The sequence below is a fragment of the Ictalurus punctatus genome, chromosome 20, assembly GCF_001660625.3.
Source record: "Ictalurus punctatus breed USDA103 chromosome 20, Coco_2.0, whole genome shotgun sequence".
Taxonomy (NCBI): Eukaryota; Metazoa; Chordata; class Actinopteri; order Siluriformes; family Ictaluridae; genus Ictalurus; species Ictalurus punctatus.
Genome location: NC_030435.2, coordinates 4,332,342 through 4,350,226, shown reverse-complemented (window position 1 = coordinate 4,350,226; position 17,885 = coordinate 4,332,342). Strand labels below are relative to the sequence as shown.

At 38.0% G+C, this 17,885-nt stretch overlaps 3 protein-coding genes and 1 long non-coding RNA gene across 9 annotated transcripts in view; 3 read left to right on the top strand and 1 right to left on the bottom strand.

The window, feature by feature from the left end:
• Nucleotides 1–1,213, top strand: part of LOC108280884 (calcium homeostasis modulator protein 5) — an 8,094-nt gene extending 6,881 nt beyond the window's left edge. For both annotated transcript variants that reach the window (XM_053673675.1, XM_017496377.3), the window contains one exon: nt 1–1,213. This exon is cut by the window's left edge and continues 181 nt beyond it. In XM_053673675.1, the coding sequence (XP_053529650.1) occupies nt 1–200 (200 nt within the window). In that variant the 3' untranslated portion in view covers nt 201–1,213.
• A 4,906-nt stretch (nt 1,214–6,119) lies between these two features.
• LOC128628835 (uncharacterized) lies at nt 6,120–11,252 on the top strand. Of its 2 annotated transcripts, none has more exons than XR_008393086.1 (5): nt 6,120–6,227; nt 6,362–6,661; nt 6,781–7,956; nt 10,623–10,919; nt 11,062–11,252. It is a non-coding gene; the product is annotated as an uncharacterized LOC128628835 (long non-coding RNA). The 2 variants fall into 2 exon arrangements; XR_008393087.1 differs by having other exon boundaries at nt 6,362–6,670.
• Nucleotides 11,253–15,290: 4,038 nt separating this feature from the next.
• On the top strand, nt 15,291–17,633 carry LOC108280852 (uncharacterized). Of its 4 annotated transcripts, XR_008393060.1 has the most exons (5): nt 15,674–15,788; nt 16,275–16,351; nt 16,856–16,924; nt 17,063–17,359; nt 17,472–17,633. XR_008393060.1 is itself a non-coding variant. In XM_017496311.2 (4 exons), exons 2-4 carry the CDS (start codon nt 16,918–16,920, stop codon nt 17,501–17,503), a joined length of 336 nt encoding a protein of 111 aa, XP_017351800.1. In that variant the 5' UTR covers nt 15,291–15,350; nt 16,856–16,917; the 3' UTR covers nt 17,504–17,633. The 4 variants fall into 4 exon arrangements, 3 of the variants coding, with proteins under 3 accessions (XP_017351800.1, XP_053529589.1, XP_017351799.1); XM_017496311.2 differs by lacking the exons at nt 15,674–15,788; nt 16,275–16,351 and adding an exon at nt 15,291–15,350; XM_053673614.1 differs by lacking the exon at nt 16,275–16,351 and having other exon boundaries at nt 15,703–15,788.
• The window catches only part of LOC108280849 (syntaxin-1A), a 105,236-nt gene continuing 102,860 nt past the window's right edge, over nt 15,510–17,885 (bottom strand). Inside the window, exon 10 of the mRNA XM_017496305.3 lies at nt 15,510–15,806. Within this exon, the coding sequence (XP_017351794.1) occupies nt 15,801–15,806 (6 nt within the window). The 3' untranslated portion in view covers nt 15,510–15,800. The remainder of the gene's footprint in view (nt 15,807–17,885) is intronic.

Genomic DNA, 17,885 nt, shown 5'->3' with positions numbered 1-17,885 from the left:
ACCTCAAGAGCTTCTTTGAGAACAAAGACCCCGAGGTCTTTCCTTTTCCAAACCACAAAGCCTGGGAGCAGATCTCGACCCTATACACGTATAATCGTGGCGAGCAGTATTACAGCACGCTGCAGAGATATGTGGAGGATCCTAATCGGGACTACACTCCAGAGAATATGCCACTGGAAATGGAGCACAGCCTTGGATAGGCATGGACCTCAATGTCCCTGAGTTTTGAATATTCTACTTACATTTGAACTGTGGTTTACCCGATTACTGACTAGCTAGCATTGTACTAAAGCTGACTAGGAAGAAAAAAAACATCCAAAGTCTACATGACGGTGAGATTTTAAAGTTGCCGAAACACACGCTGGCAAAAGGATTGGTGACAGCCATGTTAGCTGGGTCCTATTGGGATTGTACCACTTTTAAGATAGTTAAATGCTCTTAAACGTATGCTGCCTGTTTAGATTAAACCGACACCACTAACAGCTGAAGCTTATTGAACAACTAAATATAAGTATAATTTATAAGACTCAGGTTTTATTATCCTGAGAATCATCTCAAACGATTCAAATAGTTCATGTTTATTTACTGCACTTACGAGAATGTCGGCCATTTCGGTGCTCCGTCCTAAGAGAATCTCTTCTGCACCGAGTGTGCAATAAGCGTAAAGTTGCCTTTAGTTAAAAAGACCAAAAAAAAAAAAATAATAAAATCTAGTTTTAACCAAAAATCGAGTTTTTCTGCCAATAATATGCTTTAATATCGCTACTCTAAGCAAACAAATATGTTTTAAGAAAATGGTTTTAATTGAGGTTTTATGTAAGCTATCCTGCACTGTGTAAGAAATGGAATGACTTTCTATAGCTGTGTATAGTTTATAGCTGTTATGACGTAGGTGTTATAACATGAGCGTACTCGTTTCGCATTAAATTAAACGAAGAGTACGAGAAGGATAAATAGTATGGTGTGTCGGGATGGTAAGAGTAACTCCAGGTCACGTCACTCCATTCTGTCGTTGATGATTTTCCTGTAACAGCACGACCCCTTATATGATGTTATATGATTTTGGTAATATTAGCATCACGATCCCTTTTATCTGAGTACTCTGGGGATCATCATGTTATAACTACAGCAAATAAATACAGCGCACAACTGTGAAATTATTCCTTGTTACAACTTTTAAGAAATTTTGATAAAAGAAGTCTTTGAGCTTGAAGTTTTTCATGTGTCTTGACTGTTTTGTTCGATTTTCATTTCCTGAGATGATATTTTTGCCGTATTTCCCATCCCTAGGGAGAAATGTCCCTCTGGGGGGAACTTATGAACGTACTCTGAGAACCCTTAAACAGAGTGGTTCCTTATTAGAAAGGGTTTAGGAAGCTAAGAACTGTTAACTATACAGCCCCTGCAGGATTTAGTGATTTTGCCATCGCAGAAAGTGACGCAAAATCAAGCAAACGCTGCAATATTTAGAGGAGCTCGCAATATTTCAAATGTACCGCAGATTTTTTGCAGATTTGGGCCAAGACACGTCATATGACATCATCACAACTCTGCGATATCCTCTACGGACCGACTCTACAAAGAACGTGCTGATTTTTTTTTTTTACCGTACAGTAGACGCCATCTTAGCTGTTGTTGCGGGCTACTAACGTATGCCAGTGAGTCTGCCATATTGGATGATATAAGATTCCATTATAAGCCATTAGCTCATAGCTGGTTGACTCATCACTTGACTCGGTCAAATCCTATTCTTAATACTTAAAAAAAAATAAGCTGGCTTACAAATAACATAAATCTCAAATCGAAAGATAATCATGATAAAAATCTGTTCTGTTCAAAAATAAAAAGCTCCAATAAATAGCCAGAGTGTTATTGGATGTTATTTAAATAATGAGGGTTCAAATCCCGCCTCCGCCCTGTGTATGCGCAGAGTTTGTACGTTCTCCCGGTGCTTCGAGGGTTTCCTCCGGGTACGCCGGTTTCCTCCCCAGTCCAAAGACATGTGTCGTAGGTTGATTGTCATTTCCAAATTGTCCATAGTGTGCATATAGTGTGCGATTGTGCCCAGTGATGGGCTGGAACCCCATCCAGGGTGTCCCCTGCCTTGTGCCGCGAGTTTCCTGAGATCCCCCGTGTAGGATAAGTTTTATGAAAAATGGATGGATATTTGAACAGTTAGAAAATCTGTATCAAGGGGATCTGTAGGATTTTGGCAGCGCATCTTTGCAGGCGTCTCCATAAAATAATAATTGATAATAATTAATTTTTAAAATATTCTGTACGTTCATTCCATTGTTCCTTGTTCTTAAATTATACTTCTCCATCGTTATTTATTTCATCGTTTTCCAGTGGTTTGGGGGGCATAGCATTAGGTTCCTCATTAAAAACAATTCTTCTGATATAGACCACGCCCACTTCCAGTTAAATATGAATATGACAACAATTACGAAAATTTGCAGCATTAGATAAGTATATGTTTCTGTTCGTTTGGCTGTTTTACTGTTAGTGCCGTGCAGCTTTATCTTCTACCAGGAGAAAATATTTTGCGACTTTGATGCCAAACTGACAAACAAGGCAGTTGGACTTAGTTAAATTAACCACTTAATACAAAAACTGACATCTCAATCATTTGTCTTTCTCACATTTCCATGACTCCGAATTAATTTGACTTAATTTAACCTTTAATAATCCACACTGATTCAATTCCATATAGGAGATAGATATGTTACGTGTATTAGAACCAGGTATCACTGTATAATACTACTACTACTGTATAATAATGCCTTGGTATCACTGTATAATAGTAGGGTTGTTGTGGATTTTTTCTCTGCATGAAAAAAAAACCCCCAGCAACTGAGGAAACTCTTTATAACCACAGATGAGAAAGAAATGCCAGTTACTCAGGTTTCGATCAGCTGAGGCATGATTTGCAAACTCTGCAGCAAGCATTTTTAGTATTTCTGTACTATGGTAACAACAGATTCATGAGATCCACCATGGTTGGCACCTGGTTTAAAACTTCAGTAGAATTTATGCATTATGAATGCAAGAAATAATCATTATTTCATACATGCAACATGCAATAAGTTGCATGTATGAAAACTTGTGTGACTGAGGAAACAGGAAACGGCTCGTCTGTTTTTTTTATTACCTCATGCAGACAGGAAGTGCCCACCAAGATGTAGGTTTCACTCAGCTGACGATTGAACTGGTTAATATTTGCACATGAATTTGCTGATTCTGCTCATAATCAAATTCTGCTCATGAGTCATAATCATTTTTTTTTTAATTTTTTTTTTTACTTTTTTGAGTCAGGTCATGGGGTTCCCAAATCTCCTCTTTTGTTTTATACATGTTATTTCACAGATTAATATTACTGTATGAAGATCTCTTTCTAACTATGAAGAAGGAGACACAATTAAATGAAGAGTGTACATGCCTATTTTAAAAATGTTGTGAGCAAGGACTCAACATCAAGAGGAATCAGATCCAAAGCTGTTCTGGATGTGTTATGAATGATGTAGGCAGGGCAACCAAAACCAGTTAAATCCCTCCACAGAGCATTTTTATTTTTATTTTTGTATGGACATTGACCCTACCAAGCCTATTCAGTCCTCCAAAGTTGGTGTTTGAGTCTCTGTTGTCTGCACTTTTTTTTCAAGGTGGCATTTCTGAATAACCACCAAGACCTCATCTGCAATTTCCTCTGCTCTTTCCCCTTTCAGTTCAATGAAATCCAACAGTTTTGTTTCCACAGATATGTTCCAATCATATATCTTGCAATATCTGACGACTACTGGTAGCAGCTTTACGTGTCCATGGTTGGACATATCAATGGACGAGGACACATATTCAACCTGTTCTTGGTCCTGTGTTACCAGAGAAGTTACCCAGGGTGCAAACACGTTCCTCACAATGACTTCACATTTTGTCCTAGCACATGTAAACTTTGGCTCATAGAGCTTCCGTGTCAGCTGTGCCGTGCAGTCCATTGATCTGTAGCGGTGATTGTGATGCATAGTGTGGTAAACACCCTCCTTCACAGCTAAATCATATTCTTGTTGGGACGGCTCTACCTTCTTGAAGAATATGGTGACTGACGGTACACCAGCCGATGCCCTACCACTGCCGCTCTCCCTCCACTGGCAGCTGAAAACGAGGAAATGTAGATGGTGCAATGAACCGTTGTATCATTCTGACCTGGACCAAGAAATGGAAATTCTCTCATCATGTTGTCATTAAAACGGCATTTCCAATTCTTGGAAAGGGCTGTGATCGTTCCTCTGCCTGCTCTTGGTAAAAAAATCTGTCTTACTCTCTTCTAAACATGCTTCTCCTCTTATCTTTTCTCCTCACAGTTTAGCCTGTAGCCCCCTCTGTTGGTGAAAATAATCACTACACGATTGCTCTGGTACTTCTCAGGCTATGTCGATCAGGCTTTTTGCTGTGTATTTGTGAGTTGTTTCGAACGTGCTGTAAAATGGGGACATTCACCAGGGACAGCTCCAGTCGGGGATAGTGTATCGGAAATCGGGGACGTCTGGTCACCCTACATTAGGAGTTCAGCAATGAAAATGGACAAATTTCTCTGTCCATCTACTTCTGCTAGTTCCTCAACAACATAGAGTGTCTCTGACCCGGTGGAACAACAGAAGTCAAGAAAAAAACATACCAGAAAATACCGTGAAACATTGACTGATTATGGATGCTCCACATTCTTCTGCCTTCCCCTTTTCTCAAGATCAAGCTCATCCAGTTTCTCTTGGAGCACCAGGATCGCTTTTTCAGCTTTAGCGATCGCTGAGCATAGTCCTGTTCTCTCTCCTAAAAAGAAATGATCCTAGACTGAACGTTGTGAGCTCTTCTAAATGGTAAATGGCACACTTATATAGCGCTTTACACTGTGTCTCATTCACCCATTCACACTCACACACAAACACACCAATGGTAGCAGAGCTGCCATGAAAGGTGCTAACTTGCCATCGGGAGCAACTTGGGGTTCAGTGTCTTGCCCAAGGACACTTCGGCATGTGGAGTCACTCATCGAACCACCAACTCTACGATTAGTGGACAACCCGCTCTACCAGCTGAGCCACATTCTCTAGAGTTCTAGAGAACTCTATAGAATTCTACAACTTTACGATTAGTGGACAACCCGCTCTACCAGCTGAGCCATTTCTCTAGAATTCTAGAGAATTCTACAACCATGCTCTGCAGTTTATCAACTGAGGTGATCACTCATTCTGCTTATTTTTTCTGCTTGTGTTTGTCTACAGTGGCTTAGTGGTTAGCATGTTCGCCTCACACCTCCAAGGTTGGGGGTTTGATTCCCACCGATTCCCACCTGTGTGTGTGTGGAGTTTGCATGTTCTCCCTGTGCTGTGGGGGTTTACTCTGGTTTCCTCCCCCAGTCCAAAGACATGCATGGTAGGCTGATTGGCATGTCCAAAGTGTCTGTAGTGTGTGAGTGTGTGTGTGATTGTGTGCCCTGTGATGGATTGGCATCCTGTCCAGGGTGTACCCCGCCTTGTGCCCGATGCTTCCTGGGATAGGCTCCAGGTTTCCTCGTGACCCTGAAGGAAGGATAAGTGGTATAGAAGATGGATGGATAGATGGATGGATCATATACTGCATCTTTAAATATTTTCATTGGTGTAGAAGTGAATCAAAATCATTTCCACGTCTGCTTTTCTGACTTTACTCTTATCGTTCATCTGTGCAATTGAACTTTTATGGAGTTTTGTGGGCGTCACTATATGCAAATCCTGTGAAAAATCTTTGTTTGGTTTGGCTTTCGCAAACATTTACACTTACATTTAGTATCTCAGTGTATCTCACGTATCTCAACTTTTGGTTCAGAAACATGAAACATATTTCAGTTCGGGGAATTCTGTAGTGTTCCAGTTTGAAGTCATTCGAACGAGGCATTTTAATGATTCAATGATTACAGTTTATATTGGATAATGAATTGATTCATTGAAAAAAAAAAACACATTCTAAATGTTTTATTCAAGTGATCTCTAAAAATAGAAAAGTCACAGACATCATTTTATACAGAGCAAGATAATCTTTGGTATGCAAGACATTTGAACAAAGCTTTATCCGCATATTTTTTTACTTCCTCGTTCTGCATAAACACCCACATACACATGAACTTACAGTGGACAGATAAATCCCTCCTGCACACCAACACAACTTTAGAGTTCACTGAGGATCGAACATGGCAGGTGAGTCTCTTTAAACTAACCTTAACACGCACACAAATACAAAAATAATGTGTTGGCATGTCTTTCTGAAATTACTGACAAAGCTTAAAATTGCAACACTGAATATTTTTTTCTTTATGCTGACCCTTTTAAAGCAAACAAGCTTTCACAAGCCAGGCTTCCCCTCATTGAAAGAGTTAACGAAGCTCTCCTTAAGGATCTCATCGATGGGCTCAGGGCTAAAGTCCCTGCAGTTCTTACTGGCAGGGAAGCCAATGAGATCCTGCAGGGTCACCGAGTGACGGAGGACAAGACTGGACTACTAGTAGATATGGTGTGTAAAAAAGGTGACCAGGCCAGTAAATCTCTGTGTGATATTTTGAGAATGAAAGATGCAGAAATCTTCAGAGAACTCCGCCTTGAACAGGATATGCAGGACAGTAGACCAATTCCATGTAATCCACGTGAGTCACGTGAAATTGTGAAATCACATTATTATTGTTGTTGTTGTTGATGTTATGATTGTTACAATTATTATTATTTTGTTTGCTCAATCGCTCTTCATTTTCTACAGGTATGGAGATTAATGGATCAAATTATCGTTAAATCGTTAAAAGAATTTTTTTTAAAGGCTGGGAAAATGTGAACACACCAGACCTGCTAAACAAGAACGTGGAGGAAAGTTGATCTTCACTGCTTTTAATAATTTGAAAAAAAAAAAAAAAATGTACTCATGCCTGTTTCAGTATGTTGTGGTGCACAAATAAAATAAATAAAATACATTTTGACAAACTGATCGTAATCGTTTATTATTTCAGCCTTTCAACAAGGGATCTGCTCTCTTTCTGAAGTCCTGAGAAGTGTTTTCTCGCTATTTCTTCTCCATCCACAATTCCTTACAAGTCCTTTTTCTATACCTAGCGACTTCTACACGTGTGTATTTACTGGCTTATGGAAAGTCTAGAATCATAGAATACGTGATGAATAATTTCAAAAAGATCCTTAGAACGGAAAGAGGCTCAAGTGAAGGTGAAAGAAAAGACAAGTGTTTTCTACATACATAACTAATTCATTCACTCATTCACTCATTGATGGACTGATTAATTCAAGAACAAAAACCTTGCACATTTTATCCATTTATAGTTACATTTAATGTTTACCTGCTGTTTTCACTTACATTATTACATAAACATTAAAGAAGTGTTCAGAACACATCACCACATCAAAAACGTACAGATGTTTTAAATACGTTTGTGTGGAGCATACAGCATACAAGTCCCTGTGTAAGATGTTCTTATAACGTATAAGCATATTCTTATTAACCATAATGATAATGATCATGAGTCTTTATTGGTCACGTATACATTAAAACACAGTGAAATTCTTTTCTTCGCATACCCCAGCATGTCAGGAAGCTGGGGTCAGAGTGCAGGGTCAGTCATGATACAGCGCCCCTGGAGTAGAGAGGGTCGAGGGCTTTGCTCAAGGGCCCAACAGTGGCAGCTTGGCAGTACATGCAGCCATGCAGCTGACATTACCGTAACAGACGTAATAGAAAAGTAATAGAAGTAATTTTATACAGAGCAAGATTCTTTGGTATGATAAAAATTGGAACAGATCTTTATCAGCCTATTTATCTACTTTCTCTTTCTGCATACATACCCACCTACACATAAGCTTACAGTGGAAAGATAAAACCCTCCTCCATACAAACACACCTTCAGAGTTCACTGAGAACGGAACATGGCAGGTGAGTCGTCTCTTGAAATTAAACTTATATGCACAAATATGTCAAGAAATAAGAAATAAAATCAATGTAATCACAAAGCCATAAACTGCAACATTGGATGTTTTTTTTGTTTGTTTGTTTGTCTTTATGCTGCCCTTTTTAAAACAGAGGAGCTTTCGAAAGCCCGGCTCGACCTCATTAATGGCGTTAATAATGATCTCCTTATGGCTCTCGTTTATGGTCTCATGGATTCAAAACCTCCTGTTCTTACTGTCAGGGAAGCTCATGAGATTCTCCAGACTCAGCAAGAGACAAAGGACAAGACTGGACTACTAGTAGATATAGTCTGTAAAAAAGGTGACCAGGCCAGTAAATCGTTGATCTCTATTTTGAAAAAAAAGGGTGGAAATGTCGCCAAATGCATCGGCCTTCGCTAGGACAAAGAGAAACGTGAGTAATTCTCACATGTACTCGTCATTGAGTTTCTTTCTTTATTTTTAAACTGTTTGCTAAATCACGTTTCATTTTATACAGGTACGGAGATGAATGTACCCAAATTCTACAAAAAAAAAAAAAAGAAGAAGAAAAGAAAAAGGAACGTGGATGTTGGGAACATGAAAATGGAAAAGAGATTCCTCAGATCTGCCAAGCATTCATGTGAAGCCGACCTTTTATACTGTACACTGTGGCACACAAATGAATAAATAAAAAATATATATATTGACAAACTGATCAGAATCCTCTAGTCTTTCTTTAAATCATCTGTTCTTTTTCTGCATTGAAAGATTCCTCACAGGACGTTAATAATAACGTCTAAAAAAGCTTTCTGTTTCATGGAAAATGTAGAACCATGCCTGTTTCGTAACTTCATATCGATTGTGTTTCATGAAAATAAGTTATACCAAAGTGTGTTAGCCTACTTTTGTCGAACACTGCAGTCGGATGTGTGTTCTCCTCTTTATACCGCAGCAGTTTGCCAACGATTACAATTTTTCGTTTGTTAAAGAAGGGTGTGTAGCACTTTAAAAAAAAAAAAAAAAATTATTTATCATTACATTTATTGTTCAAGAGAACAGGTTAGTTCCTGTTAACGCTTGCATCATAAATAGTTGCTCCCTCACCAACATTTCTGGTATTCTTTCTCTTGAAATTCACGAGACCAGAAAAACAAATCTTGTCACATAACTGAATAAGAAGAAAACGCAAAACGTCCTCCGTCACGAAGACTATCCCGTGTTAAACTTACTGACTGTTACAAAGCACTGACACTGGAGACTCCTTCCATAAATGTCCTTCCACAACCATTTCCGAACTAAAAAAAACAAAACCGCACCAATTCCTCAACAATTCTTTGTTAAACAAAAAACAAGTTTTTAATCCTTTCATTATTCGCTTTACATGTAGATTATATGGACAATATCACGTTAATACAAACCATTTATCGTTTATTTTTACAGTCGGAACTACTGTTTTTAATGCACACCTTCCCAGTTAAAACCTGCATGTGAGTTATTACTAGTTTATTAATAAATTATTTCTAGATTATCATGAATAGTTATTCGATTTTTATTTATTTTTTTCTGGATAGTTATGGATCCTTTGCTTTTAAAAAAAAATAGCTCTACTTAGGGTTCTGAATGTCTGAAAGTGTAAGTGATGATTATAATCAAAGTGAGGACTCATTTCCTGTTGTAAACTGGTCAGTACTATTGTTCATTCCATAATTAGATTAGATTATAATCTGGAATTTTCATGTTTTTTTTTTTTTTTTTTTTTTTAAATGTTAGAAATCACTTGTACATGAAACATTCAGTTCAGGGAAGTCTGTAGGAAGAATGATATGGTTTTGAATAATACTAACCAGGCATTTTCAGACTTAATTATGCAAGGACATGTATCAGTGTATACGATTGTGATTTCTTTTATTCATTTCAGAACAACACTTTGTATGCTTAATCCATTTATAGTTACATTTAATGCTTTGGCTTGTCTATCTCTAGCTCCTGATGTCATTTTCATTAAAACAGGTATAAACACTCGTTCTTTTACCAGTCTTGTTATGTTAAACAACTTTTTATGTTACAGAGAAACCAGTAACACTTCTGTCTTGAAGACTTTCCCATGCTGGAAAACAGCTGTACCTCTGAATGTTACAAAATGCTGACATAATTATTAAATAGATGTTCTCCTTAGAGTAAGCTTCACCACATCAAAAAGCACAGATGTTTTAAATATGTTAACGTGGCGCGTCCACTAGACGAGTCCTTGTGTAAGTTGTTCTTATAACATATAAGCATTAATATAAACCTTGCAGCTCACATTACTCTCAGAGCTGCTGTTATGGGATCTTTGCACTGATCTCTGAGAATCTACAATGGTTTATACAGAGCAAGATTCTTTGGTATGATAGAAATTTGAACAGGTGTTTACCAGCATACTATTTTCCCCATGCATACCCACCTACACATAAGCTTACAGTGGAAACGCGATAAATCCCTTCTGCATGCAAACACAGCTTCAGAGTTCACTGAGAACGGAACATGACAGGTGAGTCTCTTTAAACTAGCACAAATATGTCAAGAAATGCCATACAAATATGCGCTCTCATGATGATCTGAAATGCAATTACAAAACCGTAAATTGCAACACTGAATATTTTTTACTTTATGCTGACTTTTTTAATACAGAGTTGCTTTTGAGAGCCCGGCTTCACCTCATTGAGAGAGTTAATGAAGCTCTCCTTAAGGATCTTATTGATGGTCTCAGGGCTGCAAACCCGCCAGTTCTTACTAGCAGGGAAGCGAATGAGATATTGCAGGCCCACAAAGTGATAGAAGACAAGACTGGAATACTAATAAATATGGTGTATGAAAAAGGTGACACTGCCAGCGCCGTTATGATGTCTATTTTGGAACAAAAAGATGTAAACCTCGCCAAATACCTTGGCTTTATCCCGGACTAGCCCGTCAGACACAAAATATCATGTGAGTCATGTTCATGTCATTTTACAGACAGTTCATTATTATTATTATTATTATTATTATTATTATTATTATTATTATTAGTAATATTATGTTGGCTAAATCACTTTTTTTTTTCTTGTTTCTTTTTTTTTTTTTTTTACAGGTATGGACATGAATAGACTCAATTATATAAAAAATAAATAAATAAATAAAAAACTCACCAGACCTGCCAAACAAGAATGTGAAGGAAATTTGATCTTCATTGCTTTTAACTTGTTTAATAAAACTCATGCCTGTGTGAGTATGTTGTGGCACACAAATAAATAAAAATCAATTTGGACAAACCGATCATAATCATCTATGAATTGAACCTTTCTGTAAATTATCTGTACTTTTTCTGAACTAGGAGTTTTCCCACTAAGTGGGGCAAGTAAGTTCTAAACAAGCTTTCTGTTTTTATGGGAAATCAATAATCATATGTGTTTAATAACTTCATGGAATGATCTTGTGGCTGTTCTTCCTGTATGAACAAACGCTCCTGGAATGCAGTGCTGGGCTTGGAAAATCCTTAGAAAAGAAAGAAATTCAAATGAAAGTAACAGATAGGACAAGATAGGCGTGTTCAAACAGTGGTACATGTGTTTCTCCAAAACATTCAGTTCAGTGAATGTAGAGTAAGACAATGTGGCCACCTACTGGATATATTGTGATCTGGAAAAAAAAAAAAAAAGATTAATCAAGGGTTCTTTAAGGGTTCATCCATCCATCCATCTTCCACCACTTACTCCTTTTCAGGTTCACGGGGAACCTGGAGCCTATCCCCGGGAGCACAGGGCACAAGGCGGGGTACACCCTGGACAGGGTGCCAGTCCATCGCAGGGCACAATCACATACACACTCACACACCCATTCATACACTACGGACACTTTAGACACGCCAATCAGCCTACCATGCATGTCTTTGGACTGGGGGAGGAAACCGGAGCACCCGGATGAAACCCCCGCAGCACGGGGAGAACATGCAAACTCCGCACACACATGGCCCCGGCGGGAGTCGAACCCCGGACCCTGGAGGTGTGCGGCGAACGTGCTAACGGTTGTTTAAGGGTTTCTTCAATAATTAAGGGTTCTGAGCTTCCAAAAAAAGGGTCTTATTTGGAACCATTTTGTATCTTTTGTATTGAATTTCGTAATATGTTCTTTATTTACTAGTACACACAGATTTGCAGCAATATTGCAAACAGAACGAATTCTGTAATAGTCTGGAATTACAGAACTGTGTAAATGCAAGTAAATGCAAAATCATGGAAAGCATTCATTCATCCATCCATTAATTGCTTGCTCTTGCCCAATACAAAAGTCTTCATAGCGCTCTATACTGAGACCTAGTGGTGTGAATTGTTTTAACAACAACAACAAAAAAAAACCCCAGAATGTTTAAAGATTATTCCCCTGACACCACATTTAAATTAGATCTGTCCAATCTGTTTAGAGTCTAATGCGAATTGATACTACAAACCAAAACATAACCACTTCAAACAGTCTTATTTACCAAAGTTCAGACATTTGTAACACAGCTTAAAATGGCAACAGCAACCTTCTAGAGTGACTTTGCAACTGTTTAGTTCTTTTGGTGACATCCTCTAAACATGGCAACCAACAGGGTAGGGACACCCGTGTTGTGTAGAAGCTACTGTTCAAAATCCCAAATTGGTTACTAAACACTACATCCGAGACAGAATTTCATTCCACTATTTAATAGATGACTCTCTCAGATGACCTACCTTCACATTACAATACGTGATCTCCACAAGGTTGTTAGCTAACATTAACTAGCAAGCAAGCAAGCAAATGCTAGCATTTAAAATGGTTAGTTATAACTTATATACCTTCTGGAGCTAGCTAACATTCTGGGCCTTTTATTTATTTATTTATTTATTTTTTTAGTTTAAAGTCACTGCAGAAAAATGAAAAAACAAAACAAACAAAAACAACATGCTAGTTATCAAGCAACTTAGCTAGGTAGCAAGATAAGGTTAGCCAATTATCAAGATAATTTATGGCTTGTGTACTTTATAGAACATGGGTAGCTGACATCTAGCTTAGACAATTCAGTTCCAGAGTGCCAGAGGAGCCCCTCCCCTGAATTTTGAATGACATTTTCGGTTACCCGGTTAATTTCCAACATATAAGGCACATGGACTCTAGATATGGTGCAAAGCAAAGTGTTTTGCCTCATCTCGACTTTGTACCTTACCTAGCCCTCTTATCTGTTTGCTGATTTTGATCTCTGATATTTTGACCCGTTGTTTTTTTTCCCCCACTGACCTGGTACTCGGATTTGTTTGCGTTCTCTACGTTTTTGGTATCGACCCAGATTGTTGTGACCTTGATTTTTGTATTAATAAAAACTCCAGCATATAAATCTGTCATATGATCTGAGTCCATTGTTATAGAAGGCATCACCATGCAACATGGAGCTTGGCGATCATGAGCAGCATCTCGCTGCACACGGCAGCACGATGGAAGATCTCCGTGACTTTCACTAGTCGTTATAAATATTGGGTGATGTCATATGGGCTAGTTAACGCACCACTGATTTTTCAGGGCTTCATTAACGAGGTTCTCTGAACGTTCCTCCATTTCTACATGATAACCTATATAAATTATATCCTGATTTACTTCAGTCCTGAGGAGAAAGACATCATGCAGGATTGAGTAGTCTTGCAAAGCATCTTAAAAAAAAGAATCTGAAGCTTGAGAAATGTGAATTTCAACAGAAGACTGAAGTTCCTAGGTTATATCCTAGATGAGACAGGGGTTAAAATGGACAAAGGAAAAGTGGGAGCAGTAAACAGCACACGTCCATCTACAGAGAGCTATCCAACATCATAAAAAGAGTCTAGCAGACTGTAATCGACACCCACATCCACCTCTATGACCAGGGTAGATGGTCTGGTTATCCACCTAAGACCTTCAACTGAGACTGCTGTCAGAACTCTGACACCCAGCCCGGAGCAATCGCCTTCTGGAGTGCCAGAGGGCGCCCCTTCCTGGAATTTATTTGGTTTGTCTGCATTTGCCTCTGACTTTAATTTGTGTGCATTCAGTATATTTTTGGTATTTACCCGGAACCTCATAACCTTGATATTTGGACCCGTACTCACCTTTTCTGTGTTCCTTGTTACAGTAGCTTTCTGGGTCATTTTCTAGTTAAAAACCACTACTAAAAATGAACAAACATGCTAGTTATTAAGAAGGTTTCTTGCTAACACTAAAGTAGCCCATCTAGCAGTGTTCTAGTTTAACACCACTAATAGATTTTTTTGTATTTTTTTGCTAACACCTTATACACAAAAAAACACACCTTTTACAGTGCATCAAAATCAAAAGAACTTATGAAGGAGCGCAAAGTTTGCCTCAACTCCAAGGATTGTCACTAGCTAGGGGACGAATGTGATGCTAACCCGTTAGCTATTTGATACTATGAATTTCCTCCTATCTAAATGGTGGAGCTGAAGGTACATCGCTGACATGGGAACTAATGATCTGCTTTTAATATATATATATATATATATATATATATATATATATATATATACTGTTTCAGTGATGACGAAACCTTAGAACAAAATTCCCGTATAAGAAGAGAAATGTAATTATTGATGATAGAAACTGCAACATGTTCTGTACTCATTGCCTGATATAAGAAAAGTCAAACTGAATGTAAAATATAAAGATGTAAGTTCTATTTGAATTGTGTCTTTTGGCTCACAATGTGAATATTGTCTGCACTAGACTTTGGACGCTGTTAAATTTCTGCACATAAATTCTGCACATAAATTAGAACAGACTGTTCAAATAAACAGACACTGGGCTGGTATGAAATCCAAACTGATGTTTGTACTCTCCTGGTTTTCTGAGACTTTTTTTTTTTTTTTTTTTACGTGCCTTTATATCAAAACAAAGCGCTAAAAGTAATTCTGAACAAATTGCATCGCTAACAATGAATGCATGGTAATAAGCGAAAGATTGTACTGTATCTGTGCAATACTGCATGCTGAGTGAACTATTATCCAGGTATAGAGTGTACAAGTGATTTTATAATCATCCATTGTTACAAAATCTGAAATAAAGATTATATAGAAGTAAATTTGAGATCAGAGAATACATGTTTTCTTTGTGTTAATAAAATAAAACTGTTCTAACAGTACTGTATGCGGTTAATAATTTAATAACTGGAAGCGATTCGATTTGTTCGGCAGTTCCGAGAGCTGTTCCATGGAAACGGTTTCATCAAAATGAAAGTACCAGGGTGGAGGACTTTGTGCTTTATGGTTAATCTGTAACATGGCAAGCTGTTTTCTTTTGTCTTATTCACTTCAGGATGAGGAAAAAGAGACCAGGGACTGCACTGCTAGGATGATGAGAAGATGTGGATTTAAATAGATGGTACGTTTCAAAGTGGAATCTTTGGACTTATGTGAGATGTCTATAAATCTTATGCTCAAAACATACTTCATGTGTAATCCAAGGAAAGAGGTTACAAAGAGATCGCTTCACTGATAATGTAATAAACTCAGCAAAAAAAAACAAAAAAAAAACATCCTCTCGCATTCAACTGCTTTTATTTCCAGCAAATTTCTTAGCATGTGTAAATATTTCTAGGCTATTACATTAAAAAGATTCAACAACTGAAGCAGGTTTCACAGATATTTGACAAACAGAAATGGAACAAAAGGGGCGGGGGGTCGATATCTAAAGGAACAGTCAATATCTGGTGTCCTCCAGCTGCTTTAGTACTACAGTTCATCTCATCCTCATGGACTGCACCAGATTTGTCAGTTCTTGCTGTGAGATGTTACCCCACTCTTCCACCAACTTGCACTTGTAAGTTCTCGATCACGTCTGGGGGGGCGACACATGGTTATATAGAATATATTGATAAAGTATAAGCATTATGCATCACTGACATTTAGCATTGATACTTAGAAGCATAATCTAAAACTGTAAAATACATTCTATCTAATCAGACTATAATTGAAATGTGTATTGGTTAGAAGAATCCCATGTTTTACTGCAATAGCTAGTGTATATCTGTATCTCTGCATTTCCTGTGTACTGTTTACTGTTTCAAAAGAGTATAAAAGCCCGTGTATTTTTGCAGGAATTTAGACTTTCTGCAGACTGTCTCACTCTTTGGTTTTAAATAAAGTTTCATTTCTTTTGACATCCATAACCCCTGGTCTCAGGAAGTTTTTTGACTTTGGTTGGAGGGATTTTTACAGGGCAGTTACACGTGGTTTGCCACTGCAAGGACGATCAGCTGTCCTTCCTGTCCCCCTGTAGCACTGTCTTAAGCGTCTTACATTACAGGCATTGCAGTTTATTGCTCTGGACACATCTGGAGTCCTCATGCCTCCCTGCAGCAGGTCTATGGCATGTTCACGCAGGTGAGCAGGAACCCTAGGCATCTTTCTTCTGGTGTTTTTCAGAGTCAGTAGAAAGGTCTCTTTAGTGTCCTAACTTATTGTAACTGTGACCTTAATCTCCTACCGCCTGTAAACTGTTCATGTCGTAATGACTGTTCCACGGGTGCATGTGCAATAATTGTTCATGGTTCACCGCACAAGCATGAAAAACATCGTTTAAACCCTTTCCGATAAAGATCTGTAAAGCTTATTTGGATTTGACTTAAAACCTTTCAAATATATCATTATAGATATCAATGGTATTAGGTTAAAGAAAAACTCAGCTAAATTAAAAGCACAAATACATAAACCTTGCAGCTGACATTACTCTCAGAGCTGCTGTTATAGGACCTTTCCACTGATCTCTAAGAATGCAATGATGTTTTAAGGTTATAAGGATTTTATACAGAGCAAGATTTGAACAGGTCTTTATCAGCATACTCTATTACTCAACATCCTCTCTCTGTGTACACACCCACCTTACAGTGGAAACGCGATAAATCCCTCCTGCATGCAAACACAACTTCAGAGTTCACTGAGGACGGAACATGGCAGGTGAGTCTCTTTAAACTAGCACAAATATGTCAGGAAATACAAATAATATGCGCTCTCATGATGATCTGAAATGCAATTACAAAACCGTAAATTGCAACACTGAATATTTTTTACTTTATGCTGACTTTTTTAATACAGAGTTGCTTTGGAGAGCCCGGCTTCACCTCATTGAGAGAGTTAATGAAGCTCTCCTTAAGGATCTTATTGACGGTCTCAGGGCTGCAAACCCGCCAGTTCTTACTGGCAGGGAAGCGAATGGGATTCTGCAGGGTCACAAAGTGACGGAGGACATGACCGGACTACTAGTAGATATGGTGTGTAAAAAAGGTAACACTGCCAGCTCCATTATGTTGTCTATTTTGGAACAAAAAGATGTGAACCTTGCCAAAGACCTTGGCTTAATCCTGGACCGGCCCTGTGAACACCAGACATCACGTGAGTCACGGTGACATGAAATCATGTCATTTTGCGGTCAGTTTATTATTATTATTATTATTATCATTATTATTATTATTATGTTTGCTGAATCACTCTTCATTTTCTACAGGTATGGAAATCAATGGACCCAATTTTCGTTAAAACTTTTTTTTAAAGATCTGGAAAAACGTGTAGGAAATTTGATCATTGTTTTTTACAGGTTTAAAAAAAGAAACGTGTCAGTATGTTGTGTGTCAGAAATCAATAAATAAACTCAATTTCGACAAACTGATCATAATCATCTATTAATCTTTAGTCTATTAGTCTTTCTTTCTGAAGTATGAGTTGTCCCACTATTCCTCCCCCACCCCCCCACTCGTTATTCCTTATCACTTTTTCTTTGACCCGGCACTAACAGTAAGTTCTAAACAAGCTTTCTGTTTCGTGGGAAATCAATAATCCTATGTATTTAATAACTTCATAAAATGACGTTGTGGCTGTTCCTGAACCAATGCTCCTGGAATGCAGTGCTGGACTTGGAAAA

What these genes read in the sequence shown, in the direction of transcription:
- LOC108280852 (XM_017496311.2), top strand. An exon ending in CTGTGAACACCAGACATCAC is followed by an intron (nt 17,360 to 17,471) that starts GTGAGTCACGGT and finishes CATTTTCTACAG; the next exon opens with GTATGGAAATCAATGGACCC.